This window comes from Pygocentrus nattereri, chromosome 9 (assembly GCF_015220715.1).
Source record: "Pygocentrus nattereri isolate fPygNat1 chromosome 9, fPygNat1.pri, whole genome shotgun sequence".
Taxonomy (NCBI): Eukaryota; Metazoa; Chordata; class Actinopteri; order Characiformes; family Serrasalmidae; genus Pygocentrus; species Pygocentrus nattereri.
This window is the reverse complement of record NC_051219.1, coordinates 14,086,744-14,109,388: the sequence shown is the minus strand read 5'-3', so window position 1 is coordinate 14,109,388 and position 22,645 is coordinate 14,086,744. Positions and strand designations below refer to the sequence as shown.

Below are 22,645 nucleotides of genomic sequence, written 5' to 3'. Positions count from 1 at the left end.
AAGAAAGTGAGCAAAACATCTTTTGACCAACTTTTGCATGCGTGGAGGTTGAAGTACTGGGTCTATTCATCCTTTTACCAGCTTGAATTTATAGGTTGAGACGTGTGGGACCATTTAGGGTTTTTTTTGTCCACTCCCTCCGTCCTCGTCCACCGCACTCACCCTGATAAATAAGTTAGCCTCCACTCATTCTGACACATGATGGCAGTCTTGGCAAGGGCTGACTAGGAACAGGGTTAATGCACTGTGTCTGTCCACTCTCATTGTCACAATACAGCAGAATGCTCCTGCCACTGAGTTATGGATGGCTCTGCTGGATGAATGGTCCTGTTGTTGCTCTGCTCAAAGTGATGTTTAATCCTGAGCTGTAATGTCTTTCCTCGTTCTGGGACAGTGATTAGCTGTAAATCCTTGCTGCGTATAATCAAGTCCAAAGGCCATCTTCACAGGAAGTGCAGAGATAGAGGAGGAAGGCTATTAGGGGCTCCCATTCGTTCTCCATGCGCTCAACATGAAGTCGTTCCGTTCACTTTCACAAGATGTTGTTGCCAAGTTTCATGTATTCACAGAGCTGTGGAACCTGTGGAAGGTCTGGACACACATGGTCAAAGTTACCAGCTTACAAAGATCCTTCCCATAACTTTGGCTAGTCGTGTGCAAAAGTTTTGGCACCCACCTCTGGTCAAATGACATGTTTTGTTGATTGTTCTGAGTGTCCTCTACAGAGGATTACAGTGATATTTCAAACATACTGTTTGTGTTATTTAGTATCACATGTCTTCAATCTCATAATCAGTCATCCAGTCTGTTTAAATGGAGAAAAGTGGTCACTCTGTTACTTGGTGTCATTGTGTGCACCACACTAAACATGGACCAGTGAAAGCAAAGGAGACAGTTGTCTGAGGAGATCAATAAAATATATATACAAGCATGTTGAAGGTTATAAGATTGTCCAAACAGCTTGATGCCCTTTTGACTACAGTTAGAAATACTATTAAGTAGTTTAAGGTCCATGGGACTGTAGCCAACCTCCCGGGACATGGCCACAAGGCAAAAATTGACCCCAGATCGAACAGAATAGTGTGAATAGTAGACAAAGAGCCAAAGAAAAGACACAAGTTGAACTCCAAGGTCAAGGTACACCAGTGCCTAATGTCTGTTGGTTTTTAAATGACAGTGGGCTCCATGGAAGAAAACCCAGGAGAACTCCATTGTTGAAAGAAAAACACAAAAAAGACAGACTGGAATTTGTTAAAATGCATATTGATGAGCCACAATGCTTCTGGGCAGATGCCCTTTGGACAGTTGGGTCAAAACTGGAGCTTTTTGACAAGTCACATCAGCTCTATGCTCATAGACGAAAATAAGTTTTCAAAGAAAAGACCTCAGTCATGTTTTGGGGCTGCTTTGCTGCATCTGGCATGGGGTGCCTTGAATTTGTGCAATGAAATCTCAAGACTATCGGAAGCAAAACGTACTGCCCAGTGTCAGAAAACTCTGTCAAGGTTGCTGGTAACTCCAGTGTGACAATGATCCTAAACACACACCTAAAAACACCCAAGAGTTCATAAGAACAAAACACTGGACTATTCTGACGTGGCTTTCTATGAACCCTGATCTGAATCCTATTGAACATCTATGGAAAGAGCTGAAACATGCAGTCTGGAGAAGGTGCCCTTGAAACCTGAGACAGCTGGAGCAGTTAGCTTAGGAAGAGTGGACCAAACTAGTGCAGATGTCTCACTGAGAGCTACAGAAATGTCTTATTTGCAGTGATTACACAAGGTTATGCAAAAAACATTAGCCTGAGGGTGCCATCGTTTTCATCCATGCCATTCTCATTGTTTTATTATTTAAAATATTATATAATATTATGTAATTATATTACAAATATTAATAAGATATTTTGTTGCATAATCTGTTTTCTGTTAAATATGGAATAAACAATAGTGCATTCCAATTACGTTAGTCAGTTTCAAGCTTTTTCAAAGAAAATTGTGTGCTCTTCTTTTCCGGTGTAAGGGTACCAGCAATTTTGACCACATCTGTATATCTGTTCAGCTTGCAGCAGTTTAGTCCTGCCAATTTACGTTGACGTTATAAGGAGTGTTGACATTATAAGGCACAATATAGGACAGCCAATCAAAACATACATCAGTCTAACAGAGATTGGAAACAGTCGTGTAAAAATGAATTATGGCTGTTTTTGGTGCATGAACAAATGTCGTAAGTGCAAAAATAATCATAATAAAGGAAAAAAAAGACATGGGCTCTTTGAATTCTTTTTGAAATACCCCCCCAACAAATAGTCTTCACAACCAACAATGGTGTCAGAGTATGTGGAACCATTTGAAAAGTAAAAAAAAGAGAAGATGCCAAGATTTAGCATAGATGAATCGGGGGGGTGGGGGGTGGGGTGGGGGGGTGTCTTACAATTTAACAGTTACGGTTCTGCTGTCCACTATTATTGTAAAATGTAAAAAATAGTGAAAATGAGGAAAACCTTTCATACGTACATGTGTCCAAACCTTTAGCTGGAACTGTACTTTGGCTGAGATCTGCCTATTTTTCTGACCATGGAAATGGGTCACCATGTAACAGTGATGCAAAAAGTGGACTTTAACTGTAGTGACACCCGACTGCTTCATTCTATCTGCCTGTACCATATGGCTCCTTTGATGCGCAGGAAAATCTGATTCACCTTGATGGCTTTCTTAGAAGGTTGCAATGGGCAAGTGGAGTCGACATTGTGTGCCAGAAATCTCCCAGCAAGCCTGTGGGGTTCTGAATTTCACATCAGAGAACGGTTATGAGTGATGCATGACTGGAGAACAAGAAAATAGGAAAGGCTGAACATGAATGAAGTGTGGGTCGGCCTCGTCTCGTCTCGTCTCGTCTCAGCTTTAACAATAGAACATTAGACAGCAGGGCGAAATACTCATCGTTGTTCGTCAGCTAATATGTTTGGTGTCTGAAGTTTGCTTTTTTCGTTTTGTACTGGAGCTATGAGGCTAATTTAGCTAACAAATAATGGAAGCTAACAAATAATGAGATTACTGAAGAGGTTGAGGCCACAGTGAGATGATTTAGGTGTGCAGACGGCTGCGATTTTCTGCCAAATCAAACGTTTCTTGGCTGATCAGGTACACTCTTTAAAAAAGATGGTTCGTCAAGTGTTCCTTGGTAAAGAAAATGATTCTATATAGAACCACTCAAAGAACCACTTGCATGCTTAAAGGGTTCTTTACATGGTGAAATGGTTCTTCTGATTGATGGAGAATTTGTTGTATATGGTTCTACAAAGCATCTTTTTGGGAATGGTTCTATATAGCACCTAAAAGGGTTCTGCTATTGTTACATTGTCAAGCTTGTAACAATACAACAACCATGTTGGTTCTATATACAACCCATACAAAGAACCATTAAAGCATGAAACTGTTTTTTGAGCAGTTAGGGTTATAAATAGAACCATCTTACTTATTGAAGAGCCATATTTAAGACATTTGACCCCATTCTCCATATGGCTGAGGTGGATGTGGTCCAATTGGGATAATTCTGATTAGACATGATTGTGAGTGCTGTTTTGATTGGGAATAAAAAGACTAGATATGCATCAGATGCATGCAAAAAGTCAGGTTTGACTAGATGTCTGGATCTACCTTTAGGAAAGCAATGGTGCTCTAGTTACAGCCTTGGATAAACTCTTGGGACTATATAAAATTAAATAAGATTTAAAAAGACATTGCCTCACTGCTATATCTGGGCTAAAATGTCTCGTATACACTGTAGCTCAAATATTTAGAATTTGTTAGAATTAATATTGTTGTATATACATAAATGCAAGACAGTAAACCATTAAGTTATTTATTTTTCAGTGAAAATTAGCAAGTACTCATCACATTTTTCAGTATTTAGTGTTTCCACCCTTTGACCTTGGACAGTCCATTGTTCTCACCAGCAGCTTCTTTGTCTGATTTATAAATATCCTTCTTTTCTCAGTAAGAGCTTCTTGACAGCTACACATCCTTTCAGACCCAAAGTGTTGAGTTGTCTTCTCATAGTGGAAGGATAGACAGAAACACCTGGGGATTTTTTATGGCCTAAAGTAAGAGTGGAGGTTGATTTTCTCCTCTCTCTCAAAGATGAACGTTGTATGAGCCACAGTTAAGTATTTTGATGTTTTGTTCATAATTGTCTTTTTTGTTGGCTTTGTGAGTGTGCACCCTCTATAGGTGATGGGTGTTACCCTATAAACCTGTGAATGAGATGCGTGACGGGGAGGAAGGCACAGCGGCAATACCGTCATTGACCTCAGTTGGTACTCAGTTGGTACTCGGTAGGCGTACCTCAGTTCTGCTTGTTGTAAGGCTATGCCATTGGGGCCTGTTAGCCAAAACAACCTGCTCTACCCTGGGATTGCCTAACAGTTATTAATGCGATATTTACGGACTTCATGCTACCACTGCATATTTAATTTCCGGCGACATTTTGCTTCAAACACTCTTTTTGGATTTCTTGGAAACCAACTGTGAGTCTGACACTGAATCTGTCTTCTCTTGTGTGGTAAAGACAATTGGAAACTGGAAACAATGGGTTAAAGGACAAACTCAAACTGTTTTTACCATTACAAACGTATTTAGTACTGTTTATCTGATGAGGACAGTTTTGGTGGTCTACCAGGACCTGCGCAGTTATTAGGCATCCTGTTTTCTCTGTATTTTTAAATCATTTTTTTAACTATAGTTTTAGAATCCTCTGAGTTTTTTTGCTTGTTTTCCTTTGCTGTTTCTGACGTGACTGAGAAAGCTGTAGACCGGGCTGGAGTGGAGACTTGTTTTCAGACTTCGACTTGATTTCTCCTGCTACACTCACCCACACAGCACTGCCTTCAAAGTAGGCAAAGTAACTTTTTCAAAGATCGGCGCATTTTTGTCTTCATTTCTTACTCTTATTTATTATTTCTATGCCACACTGATATAACCAAGGTGGTCGGCTTGTGGTAAAATGAAAAAAGTAAAAATTTTCACTGCCCACCTGCTCGGATATGTCCTCTTCCTCTTTAAGTAGCTTTTTCATTCTTGTCTTCTTGGTGCCATTTAAAAAAATTTTTTTGCAGTTTTAGTCAGTCTTCTCATGTTTGATGTATGAAAACTGTGACATTAGTTGTGAGCCAGCACCAGATTCACATCGCCATTCCATTTAATGTGCTAATCTTTTGAGGCTGATGTTAGCTTCTAATTCAAATCTCTGTTCCACCTTAAACATTGCAGTAGTTACATGCTAGAGCCCATACAGGTGTCTGAATGTAACTGCTACATCATTTAAGGTGGAACAGGAAATGAGAATAAGAAGCAAACTACAGCTTCATGTAATGTCAATTAACAGCACCTGAGCCAGTTATGATCAGCAAATAATGGATTGAACTCACAGTATCCAGCCCAAAAATGCTACAGGCTCATTGAATCTAGCAATGGCTGGATGGCATTGAGAATGGAGTTTTAATTGATTAATATCCAGCAAAGTGACTTTATAAATACATAGGTAATTATATATATATATATATATATATATATATATATATACATATACATATATATATATATATATATATATATATATATATTACATATATAACCGTCAGCTAATTGCTTCTTGATGCTTATTCCAAATGCTATGAAATAAGTATGAAATAAACTGTAAATACTTTTTGGATTCCTTTTAATACTTTTTTTTACATCATTCATGTTTCTGTGTAATATAATTGAAGTGACTCTGTGATATAAGTGAGTGTATGTGATTGGGTCTTTACTGGTGGTCTGTTTTCAGAGACTTCACCGCAGCTGAGCTTTTGTCGGACGTCCTGCCAGTCTGCAACCATGCCAGGCCTGATCAGCAAGGCCAAGCGTAGCGCCCTGCCACTCAGTGTCTCTGACATCACTTCCTGCGTCCGGGGTTACACCCTGGCTATGACGGCCTCCATGACGTATGAAAACATAGAGGACCACCCCATTGAAGGTGAGAGTCTCAAGAACTCAGGTTTTCTCAGTTTTGCTGGGACATTTATGGTAAAGTTACTCCTTATATCTCCTTCTGTCCACATGATCACACCGTGGATCTCATGATCCAGTGCTGGGTGGCACATGCAGTGCACATTATTTGTAGACAATGTTGAACGTTGCAGTACATGGATCCCTAAAGGACTGGGGTTACAAACACCTGCTGAATATCAAAATATCCAGTAGCAAAGTTAAATATTTACATTATTATATATCATATTATTATAAATATAAACTGTGCTTTCAGTTTGGGTGAATGTCAAAATTCAGATGACAAATTCCCAACTTTTTGTTTGCAGTGGTGAACTAATGCTTAAACCTGAACATTTCTGTTGTTCTAGATTAAACAAGTACATGTGAAACCTGTGAAAGACATTACATTTCTTTGTTTAAATTGAAGCCTGCAGCAGACGGTAACATGTCACTGCTGTTGGAACAAAACCTTGTGTCTCCAAAATGGTAACGATAGGAGCAAAAAAAAAACTTTCTGAACTTGTAATGGAAGTTAATGTAGCGAGATGTTTTGGACCATTTCAGCAGGTCGGTTCATCATGAAATTTTAACACAATGCAAAGGTTAACTGGAAAAAAAACAACAAAAGTGGAGATACAAGGTTTTCGCATGACAGCAATGATATATATCACGTTATAGCAGCGGCTCTTAAAGTAAAGAACTCATTGAGCTGCCACTGTTTTCCATTTCTAACAACTTACTGAAACCTGATTAGACTATAGCTCATATTCACAGTCAGGGATGGACTAAAGCAGAGGTATTGGTGGTTGGCACGGGTAAGAAAAGAGATAGAAAATTGCGAAAAAAAATTAATATTTAAACAAACAATTTAAACAAGATTTTTTTAAAAATGAAACTCTTATTGTCATTTGCTGCTGTTTATTTTATTCTGTTAGCCAGTTAATAATAGACTATAAACGTTCTGGACAAATGGGATGATCGTCAGTCCAGCTCCTAAAGGCCTAGCCAGTGGAAAGCCTGTGAGCTGCATCTAGGAAGATGGCAGTGAAATTCTGTTTGGACAGCTTTCCTTTTGTCATTTTAAGCTTGCAACCAAAACGTAACAAAGACATAAGAGTATCACTTGCAGAGTTTAAATGCAACACGCATGATGATAAAGTAAAAAGGACATTTTGGTTCCCAGAAACCATTAGGCTTTGTTTGAAGGCCAAGCAGCCCCAAAATATCATAGCCTGTATCAGAGCCTGTATTGAATCTCAATGTTCTTGCATTGTGTATCACCAGATAACACCGCTTTGTTACATATGTGATTACATTATTATATTACTCGAATGTTACATTATGATACATATCACAGTGTCATGTCCTTTCAACAGCGCAAGGTAATTGGAATTGGGATGCATCTGTTGTTACCAACGCATCTTTTGAGGACCAAGCTGGTCTTTCTTCATACAGTTTGAGTCTCAATCCTCTGACTGACACACAGTCACTTTTAAGACACGCATGAACGAGCAAGCGGAGCTTGAGCTGCACTCCAAGGAGCCACAAAGACGTTCATGGCAGACGGAAGACATTCCTCTGCCACCTTCCTTCCGACTGGGGAGAGCTCAGTGCTGTCACCCATGCTAGCATTTCAACATTAGCCTGTGGCACACACACATACACAAATCAGGGAAGGCTTTAAGCCCCAGAACACCACATATACAGTGCAAAAACTCTTAGACACCTGAGAAAATTACGGTTAAAAGCTATTTATTTAGACAATAGGTGTCTATTTGCTTAAAAAAACATTGATACATACTAATACAACTAGAAGGGGGAAGTTTGTGAGTGAACTCTAAGTTGGAATGACAAAGCCATTGCTCTAAAATACTAGGTGGTTGTTAGGGTGTGACTTTGGTATCCCAGGCGATTGCTAAAGTTTTTCTTGTCCTTTACTGTATTTTCCCAGGTGGTTGTTAAGGTGTTGCTGTAGCATCTGAGGTAATTGCTAAGGTGATGTTAAGGTATTGCCATGGTATTCCAGGTGATTGCTGAAATTTGCTTGGCCATTACTACATTATCCCAGGTGGTTGCTAAGGTGATGCTAAGCCTTTGCCATGGTGTTCCAGTTTATTGCTTTTTTTTTTTTTTGCTTGGCCTTTGCTATTACCCACGAGGTTGCTAAGATGTTGCTAGGCCTTTACTTTAATATCCCAGATGGTTGCTAATTTGTGTGTACATAGATGCTAGTATGTATATGCAACTGTCTGTAGCATATATGAGGGCCAGTGTGAGAGATGTTCCTTTGTGATATGATTTGGGACAGTTAGATTTGAATATTCTGAATATTCTGCTATCTATTTCCTGTGGGGAACAAAGAAAAATATATGTGTCTTTGGTCCAAAAAAGCACAAGCGCATTATTCCCATATAGGTACTGTGATCCTGCCAAGTCTGGTGGTTCTAGCTCAAAAACTTGTGAAAATGCTAGAATTATAAAGCAAAGAACAGTAAGCTGGCATTGTGAAGTCAACTTATCAAGCTTTACCAAACCTCTCCTTGTGGAAGCCGAGAATTAACTATAGTCAACATCTGCAGTTGCAAAGTCATAACAACATAATGTGTGAACAGCTGGGCTTCAGGGTGGCACTGCAGACAGTTTGAAGAGCCAAAGTAGGAAAAGTATTTGTTAATGCTGTTAACAAATATGTATGCCTTTAATTATTATTGCCTTAACGTGTTGACTTTACATAGTCCCGACTGATATTTTAAAAGTATAATTTTTCAATGCCAAAGATAAGGGCCTAAATGTTATTCTTGACCACAGAAGCAATTGAGAAAATGTATCTGAAGCCTTATCAGTCTACTAATATGTTTTCTCAGTCTGGTGCACTGTGCTTCAGAAGGACAGAAGTAGGCCTTCCACGAACGTCAACTGTCAATATGTAGTCTGGAAATGTCACTAGTACCTTATGTTTATCAACATTTACTTTTATTTATTTGGTAGATGCCCTTATCCAGAGTGACTTTGGTGTGTAGCTGTAGTTCTGCATCATGGTGGAGAGGTAGTGTGAAACTGAGCTCTTTGTAGTCTGGAATATCACAGGGAGACAGAAACAGAATATGTAAATATGAGAATATTTATTCACCAAGTACCAGACGTACAAGTAATTTCTCTTGGTGCAGGTGTCAACACATACAAACAAACACAAGACAGAGAAAAATATGCTACATATAGACATAAAACCGACAGTGCAGAATAACACATTTCTTGAGCTGTCACAGAAAATACATGCACTGCTGGGCAGTAGGGCTTCTTCACAACTGCAGTGCTGTGTCTGTCCCATTTTAGACTTTCCTTAATTGTGGTGCTCAGGATTTTATAAGAATGTGCTCTGCTGACTATGGAGCCATGTGTTTCCAGTGGAGCCAGTAAAATGATCTCAGTAGGGGAGCTACATGGGAAAACTTCGGGATGTTGTGGAACAGTTGAGCCACAGCTTTGTAGAAAGAAATTGCATGTGAGCGAACACCAGAAAGCAGTGGACTTTTTCTACAAATGCTCTGAGGTAGGAATCTGCATGAAACACTCCAAAATTTCAGGCCATATATGCTGCATATGCTACTAGAGAGGCGAGAAGCTCAGTCCTGTCTTATTGAGTCTCAGTTTTACGCAATGGGTCTCCATCTATGAAAACATATCAGATGTGGATCTTCTGTGAGAAGAGGAACAGAAGTAGAGCAGAGTGTTATCAGCATAGATGGAAAAACCATGTGAGCTCATCACAGCTCTCAGTTATTTTGTATGTAAGGAGAAGAGAAGTTGGCCAAGAACTGACCCCTGGGGAACTTTGAAGCTGTAAAGAACTGAGAGAACTGCTCCAGGCTGTCTGGTAGGATTGATCTTAACATAAGGGAAAAAATACAGAGTTGTGCTAAGTTCCAAAGCTTTGGTGGTTCATGGTGTCAGAGGTGGCTGACACATCAAGAAGAATGAGGTCCATTAACCTAGATTTCCTCCTAGCTGAGCTTTTAAAGAGCTTTTGTGACTGACAGTTGAATAGCTTCCGTGGAGTGTCCAAAAGCTGGATTCTCAAAACAAGGCATCCTATCATCTAAGTCTTGGTCATAACTGGCTGCTCCAAAAATCAAAAGTCAAAATGTGGGAACCTGAAAGCAGCAGAATAGGTACGCAGATCGAGTCATTTTAAAGACAAATGTAGGCCCGTGATTGGTCAGGAGTAATGAATGAATGACGTAGCATTAGAGTCTTTTTGGCAGAACTTTCACTAAAGCTTCCATTTCTCAGCAGTTTTTACCTGTTTATTTATACCTTCATATGCAGTAACAAATTCATTTTTAAGTTCTTATCATTGTTTACACTAGACCTTATTATGCATTGAGAAGGTTGCCAAGAAATCAGGAAGTCGTTCCAGGTTTAGAAGGCTCAAAAGACCATCATTAGCAACCTCTATAAAGCTTTGAGAATCCAGCCAAGGCTTGTATTTGGACTGGTTGGTGTCATGAATGTGTTTCCGCTGAAAATGAAAAGTGAAGGTGGGAATCTGGTGCCTGTTCTAAGGTTTTGAACCGAAATGGTAGGAGTGAAGTGGATCAATAGTCTGCAGCATTTGTTGGATAGAAGGTGACTTTCTTAAGGCACAATGGTGAGAGGGATGATATTCATCACTTCATCCTCAGTGAGTGATTTGAAGGTTAGCAGTGTCAGCCTCGAGTTATGTGTGTGGGTTGCCACTGCCTTGGATGGATGATTGAAAGCATTGCATATATCGCGCTTCTGTTCGGAGTATGTCATGAAGTCATTTGCAGCGTGAGGCGATTATTCGTGGGAGGGGGATTAAGCAGAGAGAAGCAGGAAAAGAACAATTTATGTGGGTTTGAGACGCAACCATTGATTTTGGAATGAAAGAAAATCCAGTTTTTGCTGCTGAGACAGCTGAAGGAAAGGAAAGGAATGGCTCAGGACAGTTGGCCAGATTCTTCAGGGAGCTGTTTTTATTTTTTCTCAGCTCTGTTGTAGTATTGTTTTATCAGATCTGAAAGTGTCAGAGAACCAGGGACTCAAATCCAGTTTACTGTCCTAGTTGTTGTAGTCACTGGTAGTTGATTGAACAATTGTTAGTATAACCGAGTAGCCACCTAGTGTCATACATACATACAGTGATTACAAAATCTAGACCAGAAGCTGGGTTCATCTGTGTGGTTTAGACCAGGGGTCTTCAACTCCCAGCAAAGGTGATTTCCTTGTTCTAACACTCATCTTAACTGCCAGATTTGTTTGAGAACGGCAGTTACCCAGTGGTGGACACTGGGCCTCCAGGCCTACAATGGAAGACACCTGGTTTAGATGTAAGGGCAGAGTGAGTCCAGAAAACAGGCATAAGCAGAAAGTCATGGCGGAGTCATTGTGTATATTGACCCAGATAGCATGTGGGCCACTTCTGGCAAAGTTATGGCATTGCTGACCCATGGCACTGGCTACCTACATGTGAGCCAAAAGTGGCCCACATATTAAAATGCTCATATGGCCCACATGTCTCAAAACAGATCTGGGCCACTTCTGACAAACATTGCCAGTGCGGATTTGAGCTACATGATAATCAATTATATTTTAAAGAGGAGTTAAAAGGACTTTAGGGGAGCATACAGCCAAATCTTGGCCATATATGGCACAGTACACTGTAAAACATCCAACCTAAAATGTTTTAGATTTTGTGACATTGTATTTGTTATTTCAACAAAGAGAAACACAAGGTTAAAATGCTAATTTTAGTTAATTCAACACAATCTGCCTCAGTACTAGGACCGCTACTATGTGTCTTAGTTTGCAGTTTAATTCAGATTTAATGTACAGTGATTTATGGCTGCTTAAAAGTGTTAACTTTTACTGATCTTAACAACACTGATCTGCGGTTCACTGAACTTAAACTTTTCTGTGATTTATTTCAAATGAAACCATTTTTTTTCATGGTGTCGTACACATTTTGGACATGTAGGCTTATAAACAGAAGTACCTGAGTAGTGCAGTGGGCTGAGAGTTTGCTCATTTATCCGGAAATCGTGAGTTCAATTCCCATCAACACCATAGCCACCTGCAACTGGTGGTACAAGAGTGTTAAACACCGCCTCTCCTTGAGCCTCACAGCACTGTGCAGCATTCCCACCCAGCAGGGCAGTTTTTGTAATGACCTGGGTTTTGTACTAATGATTTAAAGTGGCGGGCCAGTTCTGGTAGTGGTGCTTTAAATGTGGCTGAGATGTGGTCCTGTAATGGCAATAAACAGGCTGAGTTCTGGCAGCTGCATCTGGCCGACTTCTGTGCCATCATTCCATGTGGTATATGGGCCACATCTAAATGCCAGATGTGGCCCAGGTTTGGGCCATATCAAATCTGCTATCTGGGGAAGCTTCTAAGCAGCACAATCATCATCAAGAAAGACCAGCCATCTTAACAAAATCAAGCCAATTTCACTTGGTCATAAAAAGGGCTGCATTTTCCCAAACTTTCACAGCACACTGTTACAGAGCAGTCGAAGCGTTCAAAATTATACTACAGCCCAGTATTCTTCAAATAGATGTGGTCCTGTATTGAACAGAAAAATCCAGACAGCAAAAAATGACGTCTAAATCGATAGTCCTGTTATTGAATTCAGTAGTAGAGCCCACTTTGTCATAACAAACCTTTTTTAAGCAGCTGATTGTCATTAAATTACTACCTTTTATTTTCCTAATACTAATGCATTTCTATACATGTGTATTAACATTTTAGGTTTGTGTCATATATTGTTTTCTTGAAGGTATCTTTATTTACCCACTGGAGGAGGGTGCTGTGGTGGTGGGCTTTGAGGCAATGATATCCACTCAGATAATAACAGTGCAGATCAAAGACAAGGCGAAAATCGATGACTGTTACTTCGACTGCTGCACGGCCACCAATGGAGCCCTACAGAGTGGGAGTGGTGAGGCTTCCTGCTTTTCCTTTAGTCTTTAGTGCTCTACTCGCCCAAAATGCAGCCATGTTTGGTGTCTGAAGTTTGCTTCTTTGATTTTGCACTTAAATTACGAGGCTAATGTTGCTATCAAGTAACAGTCCTTGCCTAGATATTGATTAGCAAACTTTAGTCTTGCCCTTGCTGGATGTTCTTTTTAGACAGCAAAGGCTTCCTGCTGGTGCACCTCACATGTAGGTCAAATGTGTGCAGTCTCTTTCTAATTGTAGATGCATGCACATTGACATCAACAGTGGCAGGAGCGAACTGTAGATCTTGTCATGAAATTTTGGGGTTCTTTGAGACTCATTTAGCATCTTACCGTCTACTTTTCAGATTAAATTCACTGGGGTGGCCTGGCCTGGAACAGTTGGCGGTGGTTTTAAATGTTCTCCACTTGTAGATCATCTTCCAGACAGTGGAACAATTGATTTCTAGTACTTTGGAAACCCCATCCCAGACTTATAGACATCTGCAACCTTCTTTCTGAAGGCCAACCTTTTGAAGAATGATACCTGGATATCAAAATATGTTGAAAAAAAAATCTAACTTTTCATAGGGTGTACTTACTTCTTCACACGACTGTATGTCATACAGTATCCGAAACCACATTGTGTGAGTTACATTAGCTTTGTAGCTCTGGTACAAAAGGAAAGAAGCACACTTTGATGTAAAAAGAAAATTGTATTCATTGGATTTTTTATTCCAACTAGCTCTTTAGCCTCTTGCTGAATGTTCTGCGTGGTTGTCCTTGATTTGAAAATACTGTCATTAATATCATAAGCCTTACTAGTGGGAGGTTTTGACTTTTGTTTCTTAATGAATATCTCCATAAGGATGATGTGATCTCTTCTTCAGCACTCTCAGTATAAGACACTGTGGTGGTGACTCCACTTCATTCCTCATCAAAGGTCACAGAACATATAGATTATGAAAGCAGGATAGGGGCTTGATTGGATTTGCGACTGTACTGCAGGTCAGGTGCTGCTGGATGAGGATTTGGAGCGGAGGGTCCTTGTGGTAAACCTCGGGGTCATTCCCCCTCTGGAGACCGTTAACGTGCTGGTCAGCACGTCTTCTGAGCTGTCTACCCTTCCAAATGGAGGCATCCGGGTCACCTCACCACCTGTCTGCACCCCGAGGGTCCAGCGTTCCATTAAAGAGGAGCAGGCCTTCTCTCCGAGCACAAGCAGGAAGTAAGACCCCTGTTGCTTCTTGCCATTTAGCAGCTAGCACTTTTCCATCAGTCATTTCTTAGCCACCAGTGCAGACTTCTAATGGAAACTAACTTCTCGGGTGTAGTGCTAAGGGGGTGCTAAGGGATGCTGAAACACCTCCTGAAAATCATTCAGCACCTCCACTAGCACCCCTGAAAAATATTCAGTAGGGAACCTAGAGATTAAGGCCTTCCGTTCAGGCCACAAATGTAAAACTCAGTGAAAAACGAGGAGAAAACACCTGTTTGATATGTGTGTATGAAGCTTGTTAAAGACATTCTATGTTTTATTTGAAGGTTTTAACAGCTACATTAACATTTAATCCAAAAGTCTGAGACCACATGGAAAATCTGTTTTTTTAAACTTGGAAATAAACAATGGAAAGTTTAGAATCTTGAAAAAAGGCAAAACAAAGAAAAGTTAAGAAAATCAAACTGAAGATAAAATTCAAAATTCTGCACTATTTCTGGGTCACTATTCAAATTGAAGCAAATTTGCAACGCTGACCATGTTAGAGCTTCCAGTGAAGCGTTTGTTCCCACTCTCAGATGGTGTCACGGTTGGCTCCTCCCACTACTCCATGTGCTCCTTTGTTTTGGTCTTCCATGTGCATTTGTTTTGGTATTTGTAGTCCTGCCCCTCGTTTTGTAACTCCGCCCCTGATTGTTTTCACCTGACTTGTGATTCACTTGTGTTTGCCGGTCTTTGTTTGATATCTTGGTCCCTGTTTGCTGTTTGATCCCCTGTTTGCTGTGTTTATTCTGGTTTATGTCATGTCTGCCCCCGATCTGTCCGTGTTGGCTCTGTGACCCTGGACTGTCTTGACCATGACCCTGGATTTGCCCCTAATAAATCTCGCTTATCTCAGCGTATGCGTCCGCTTCCTCGCTCCGCGTTACAGACGGATTTTATTTACTCATCAGAGGCTTTCGTACAAACTTATCGAGTCTATGTCAGGAGTCCAAACCAAATACTAAGAAATTCTGAAATTCATTTAAATATTCACAAATTCTACTTTTCACTTTTCAGTTGTTATACTGATATCATTTGTAATCAAAACTTTCTATTAAAGAAAATAAATTAAATTAAATGTATCAACCCCTTAAAATCCCAGGCTTATTAGATATTAAGGCTACAGTAACTACAGGAACTTCTGTACAAACTGGCTGAGCTATTCTTAGGTTATAGAAGTGAGTAATAAAACATTGGGCCCACCTGAGGAGGAGAGTGATGCCCACTTGCCATTTTGGATTAGCAGGTTTCAGTTACAGTTTGGCATCCTCAAGTGTGTTTATATCCATAGCCTGTGCTTGCATTGGGATAAGTGCAACACAGCGAAAGTATCGTGATGAGCCCAATGCTGGCACATCACCACCATACCTGGATTTTTTTGGAAAAAGACCATATAATGCATCATTTGTGGTACACAGACATCATGAGTACCATCACAAACCATCATAAAAACAAAGGAATCAGCTCGAAACATTAGTTATCCAGGCTTAGAATACCAAGCTTTTGTGGAAAGAAAGCTTCTAAACCTTTCATTTGTATTCTATGCCCTGTATCTCTGACAGTTAAAGGGGACTGTATATTGTGTTGTAAGTGTTGTGCTAATACTTAGAGGGCTAAAGCAGTGAGATAAGAGATTTGTTTTATTTTCTTGTTCTTTGACTCAGGAGAGACAAACACCACTGTGCTCTGGGTTCTCATGAGCAGATGGCCTTGAGCGGCCAGCTGTGTCTGGCCTGGCTGCTGGAGGAGGAGTCCATTAATTCCATCGACTACGAATTCAACTTTCAGTTGGAGATCAGAGGCCCGTATCTGTTGGCAGGTCAGAAGCTTACATAATCTACCTGTTATTCACACAGAGAGACAGACACTGATACTATAGATACATATAGAGTTGCCAGAAAATATGTTTTATGGTAGTGACAGTACTTAATGTTAAACACTGATTTTCAAACTTTAAAACAGTGGATATAACTACCCACCATGTGGCCATAAAGGACAGGGATGCAGTCTCACGTCCTGCTCTAAAATGCAGGGATGTGTCTAAAATAAGACTCCGCCTATAGACTAAAACTCTTTGTTTCAATATTAACATGAAAAAATTATAATAGATTTCAGTGCATTCCAACTAGGTCTGGGCGATATTTTAAAATAATTCACACAATATTTTCTAGGTTGAAAAATTGCGATTCTTGATTATACTGTGATTTGTGTGTTAATAGCGCTCGCTGCTGGAGGAACTTCAGGATGCAAGAGATTTAGAATGCCATGTTCACACGCACATTTTCATTTTTGGTCGTTACAGCTGCTTTCTTATAATTCATATATTATATTTCATATAATTCATCTTATAATTATAATCAAAACACTAAAGCTTAGCAAATTGCACATAACTGGGGGATTTATTTTGCTGTAGCATTTTAAAGGCCCCATTATGCTTTAACAGTAGAAGTGAATAAAACATTATATGTACATATTATTTAATATTATTCATGATCTTTTTTTGATCCTGTTTCCCAGCCATTGATGGGGATCAGAAAAACTTTCTCTCCAGGTTAGCGCTAACTGCCCTATGGTAATGCGCACTGTAGCTTGGTTTTTTTACTGCAGTGAGTCACACGGAAGCAAACAAAGGCTTTAATTCATGACAACATTTTTTATTAACATTATATAAACTTAATGCAACACAAAATAAATAGAAAGTGAAGAGCCGTACGGCAGGTAAAGCTAGCATTGCAGTGTGTAGCTAATACAGCAAACCTCTCTCTTTCTCTCAGAGAAAACTTTTGTGGCACATGTCCATATACTTCTTAAATGTGAACCCCAATTTCCCAACATATTTACCCCAATTTTCTCCACTAGAATCAATATTTCAAAATGGAATGTATAATAAAGTGTATTTCAATAGATGAATAGTCAGATCTGCCCTTCACAACCAGATTCCCACATACACATTTAAGGCTTATACTGGGGTATCTTCATGTACAGGCTGCTGTGCAGCTAGTGGTGTAACATACTTTAACTGTGTGTTTTGTGCAGGAGTGGAGAGCCCCTCTCATGCCATCCGGGCAGACGCTGACCCATCTGCCCGCTCCGCTACCAGCATACTGGTCACCCTAGCGGACAAGTACACGTACGACTGTCCTGTGGAGATCCTCATCTACCCCAGTGGTGTGTAGCACACACATATACACAAACCAGAAACATGTACACACATAAATAGATATTTACACACGCGCACACATACACGCAAACTCATATACACACTTAAGCTTGTCTGTTATATCTCAAGATGGTTCTCTGTTTTAGTAGTGGGCATTGGAGTGACTGTATAGTCTGATTACAGCTTGAAATATGATGAATACTATTCATACAAGGCTTAGACAGGTTCAAACATCTTTACATATCTACATTTATATATGATATTTGTTCAGTTTGGATTGGGTTCAAATTTCATGCTCACATTTCTTGTAACCTTTCTGCCACCTTTTGTTTCCACCTTTGCTTTAGTGGAGGTCAGGATGGGGTCGGGTTGGGACACAATTTTGTGAGTCTACAGTTGAATATTGTTGGTTACAGTCAAGTTGAAACAGAATTTTGCTGGGCTATGGTCGAATTAAAATAGAATTTTGTTAAGCTACATTCAAGTTAAAACAGAATTCTGCCAGGCTACAGTCAAATTAAAATAGTGTAACTCCAAAATAGAATTTTGTCAGGCTACAGTTGACTTAAAACAGATTTTTGTCAGGCTGCAGTTGAGTTAAAACAGATTTTTGTCAGGCTGCAGTTGAGTTAAAACAGATTTTTGTCAGGCTGCAGTTGAGTTAAAACAGATTTTTGTCAGGCTGCAGTTGAGTTAAAACAGATTTTTGTCAGGCTGCAGTTGAGTTAAAACAGATTCTTGTCAGGCTGCAGTTGAGTTAAAACAGATTTTTGTCAGGCTGCAGTTGAGTTAAAACAGATTTTTGTCAGGCTACAGTTGAGTTAAAACAGAATTTTGTCAGGCTACAGTTGAGTTAAAACAGAATTTTGTCAGACTACAGTCGAGTTAAAACAGAATTTTGTCAGACTACAGTCGAGTTAAAACAGAATTTTGTTGAGCTGCAGTTGAGTTAAAAAGAATGTTTTTGGGCTACATTCGATTTAAAACAGAATTTTGTTGGTCAGGTTTGTACAGAATTTTGTTGAGCTATAGTCAGGTTGGGATAAAGAACGTAATATGCTATATTCAGGTTTTGTTTAAAATGTCAGGTCCCATCAAAGCTAAAACATCCACCTTTTCTATATCATGAACCAGGGATGTGATTTCAGGACCTTGTATTGCAGGGGTAGCAGGTATCTTCATGCTTTTCTGCTTATTCATCCACAGTAATTGTCCTCTTCAGACTTCAGCACATCATTCATGACACACTGATGGCTCTATGAGAAGGAGAGTAGATGACCCTCTTGTATGGAGTGGTTTTAAGGCATGTGTACTGAACATTCTGCCTGTATCTTGTCCTTGTCCTGATATGACCACGGTATAATGGCCCATAATTAGAAGTTTTCAGAGTATCTGATGTTACAACATCCTTATGGCATGCCAGCAGTACTGAAGAACAGTTTTTTTTCCTTTTTTTATTGAGGAATAAAAGCAAAACAGACATATCCAGTGGTTCCACACATTCAAAAACCTCCTCAATTTTTTTTTGATTATTTTCCACAAAGAGATGTACTCTCACACAAAACCACAAACACACACACACACACACACACACATACACACACACACACACACAACAGAAAACAGACAAATTATAGCTAAACAATTGCATAATCATGATGACAGAAAAATATATATTCCAATTACATTTAAAAGAAAAGAATAAAATAAATAAATACATAATAAAATAAATTAATTAATTAATCCCCTCAGTCAGCTGGCACAACCTGAAGTGAATTAAAATATAAAAAAAAGAATTCCATTTGGAATAAAATTTTGCAGTATTGCCTTTCAAGGTGGACCTTATCTTTTCCATAGTAAGAAAATGTATGACATCCCAGAGCAACATTGAAATGGAAGGGGGTTTTGAAGACTTCCATAGTAGCAATGTGCAGCATCTTGCCAATAGAGACGTAAATGCTAGAATGTCCGACTGAGTTCTGTTGAGCAAAGGTAAATCAGTGGAAAATCCAAATATTGCAACGAAAGGGTCCTTATTATTGTTGGTTCTTAAAACCTTTGTCATAATCTTAAAATATTCAGACCAAAATTTATGTAAAGAAGGACAAAAAAAGAACATGTGACTTAAGTTACATGGAGTAGCATCACATTTATCACATTAATCATTGACAGCATTCGGATAGAATCTGGATAGCTGCGACTTAGATAGATGGATTCTGTGTAATACCTTGAACTGAATCAACTGAAATCTTGCACAAAACGAACTTGAATGTACTTTGTTTATGGCATTGTCCCACCATTGCTCTGTGAAAGTAGTACCTCTCTCATGTTCCCAAGCACTTTTAATTTTAGTAAGACAGTGTTGATCTAAAGTCATGATATGCGAGTAAATCTTAGATATAATAGATTTCTGAAAGGGGTTCCAGGTCAAAAGGCCATCCCATGATTGTGTGGTGGGAAGACATGTATAATTTGGAAAAAGAAGGAAGAGACACAGTGTCTGAGTTGTAAATATCTAAACAAATGAGATGGGGGTAAATTAAAATCTGCAGCTAATTGAGCAAAACTGTTAAAAGTAACATCCTTATAAAGGTCACAAATAGATCTGATACCTCTCTCATGCCATATATTAAAAGCTGTGTCAGTCAAAGCAAGGGGAAATAGATGATTTTCCAATATAGGCATTGATAAAGAAGGAGACATGAGTTTAAAATGACGTCTAAATTGAGACCAGATTCGCAGGGTAGACGGCACCATAGGAGTGTACATAGAATTTGGTAAGGTGGTAAGGAAGAAGTGAGAAGTGCTAGCGGATAGGATGGAGAACATGAACAAGTCTCTGATCTACACCACAGCAATTCCGGAGATTGAAGCCAACAAAGGGCCTTTTGAATGTGCGCTGACCAGAAATAGAACAAGAAATTAGGAAGGACCAGCCCTCCATCAAATTTTAATATCTGTAATAGTGATTTTCTCACTCTAGGTAATAAGCTGATCCAGATTTTTAAAGAACTTTTTCAGCAAAAATGAAGGAATAGTTTGAAACAAGAAAAGACATTTGGGCATAACATTCATTTTTATAACATTTATTATATTCTAGGAAGAGATTTCCATCTCTGTAAATCCTGTTTAAATGTATTAATTAAAGAAGAAAATTTTGAATGAAAGAGAGAGGACAAAGTGTGAGATACATGAATCCCTAAATATTTGAACCCAGTCAAAGCAAATTGAAAGGGAACAGCAGACTGATTGAGTGATAATGCAAGTGAATTCACTGGGAAACATTTGGTTTTATGTACATTCACTTTATAACCTGAAAACAAGCCAAACCTCTTCAAAAGCAAAAGAACTGGAGGAAGGGCACTTGCTGGATCAGTCACGTACAGTAACAAGTCATTGGTGTATAATGATAATTTCAATTCGATACCAGCGTGAGAGATCCCCTGGAAAGATGGAAGAGATTTCAAGGCGATCGACAAAGGTTCTATAGCAATGGCGAACAATAAAGGGACAAAGGGCATCCTTGTCTAGTCCCATGTGAAGACGAGAAATAATTAATCAGAGCGGATATCATTACTGTGGACACTAGCATGGGGGGGAGGTATATAACAATTTTATCCAAGAGATAAATTTCAACAAAGTTGAAAAAAGGTAGTTCCATTCGACTCGATCAAAGGCTTTCTCTGCATCCAGTGAAACTACAAATTCAGGAGCAGAGGAGGAATGTTTTGTAAAAATTGCATTTAAAAGAGTACGGACATTAAAAAAAAGATGACGCCCTTTAACAAAACCATTTTGATCTTGTGAAATTATATCTGGGAGAATATTTTCTTGCCGCAGAGCAAATGTTTTGCCAGGATTTCCATTTAGGAGAGATATAGGTCTGTATGAGGCATAGGAAGTGGGGTCTTTATCCTTCTTTAAGAGAAGGGAAATAGACGCCTCCGTGAGAGTTGGAGGCAAGGTCCCAGACAGCAGGGATTTATTATAAACTGCTAAGAGAAGCGGGGCCAGTTTATCTTGAAATTTTTTAAAGAATTCAACCAGGAACCTGTCTGGACAAGGTGCCTTGTTGGTTAGCATGGTATTAATTGAAGCAGCAATTTCTTCTAAATGTAGTGATGCATTAAGTTCCTTTGTGGTAGTGGGATTTACAGAGGTAAACACTAAATCTTCAAAAAACGGAGACATTTCAATGTCGTCTGATTTTGATTCAGATTGGTAGAGTCTCGAATAAAAAGATTTGAAAGCTGCGTTAATAGACAGTGAATCACAACATAATACACCCACAGAGTCCTTAATTTGAGGAATTGTGCAGTCTGTCTTTTTAACTGATGGGCCAAAAGTCTAGATGGTTTATCCCCATGCCCATAGTAGTTACTGCTAGGCATTGGGTTAACTGAATTAAGTCTAAGTCTGCAATTTCTGTCATTAAATCTTGTAGCTTGAGTTTATGCAATCTGTTTAAATGTGCTGTATATGAGATCATTTGCCCATGCAAATAAGCTTTAAGAGATTCCCATAAGAGTGAAAACGAACTTGTGTCATTCTTGTTTATGGCAATAAAATCATCAATGGAGGATAAAATGAAAGTATTAAATATATTTTCTGATAATAGTAGAGAGTTGAGTCTCCAGGGAGATGAAAAAGAAGGCCAATTTGAAAACCATATATTTGCAGATAGAGGGGCATGATCTAATTATTTGATATTAACTGGAGGAAGTGACTTTGGGAATAAGGGAGCTGTCCACAAAAAAATAGTCAATGCGGGAGTAGGTTTGATACGGATGAGGATAAAAGGAAAATCCTTTTGTACATGGGGTCAATGATACAAGGGTCAATGACAAGGGTCAATGACAAAAACTCATAAATTCATTGGGACATCAGAGATTGTGGTAGTGTGCGGGAGTCTGAGCGATCTAAAACCAGGTCTATTGTACAGTTCCAAAAAGAAAAAAAAAACACCACACCACATGAAAGACGTACACAACTTACCCCACTACACCCCCTATCCCCCACCCACTCCACCCAAAAGTTACCCCAGCAATGTCCTCTACACACCCAACAGCTGCACTGGCTCCACCATGAGCCTAACCCACCTAGACAGTCCCCACAACAGCAAAGCATGGATTGAACGGCAGAACCCGCGGAGCAGAGGACTCCAAGACTAAATGAACATGTAAACAATGTGCACACATATGCAAACATACGCACCCATGTATTTTTATGTACATAA

The 22,645-nt window shown here is 39.3% G+C and overlaps 1 protein-coding gene across 1 annotated transcript in view; it reads left to right on the top strand.

Moving 5' to 3' along the window:
• Positions 1–22,645, top strand: part of vwa5b1 (von Willebrand factor A domain containing 5B1) — a 95,197-nt gene that overhangs the window by 4,708 nt on the left and 67,844 nt on the right. Inside the window, exons 2-6 of the mRNA XM_017707854.2 lie at positions 5,827–6,015; positions 12,829–12,990; positions 13,997–14,216; positions 15,914–16,068; positions 17,286–17,417. Of these exons, the coding sequence (XP_017563343.2) occupies positions 5,877–6,015; positions 12,829–12,990; positions 13,997–14,216; positions 15,914–16,068; positions 17,286–17,417 (808 nt within the window). The 5' untranslated portion in view covers positions 5,827–5,876. The remainder of the gene's footprint in view (positions 1–5,826; positions 6,016–12,828; positions 12,991–13,996; positions 14,217–15,913; positions 16,069–17,285; positions 17,418–22,645) is intronic.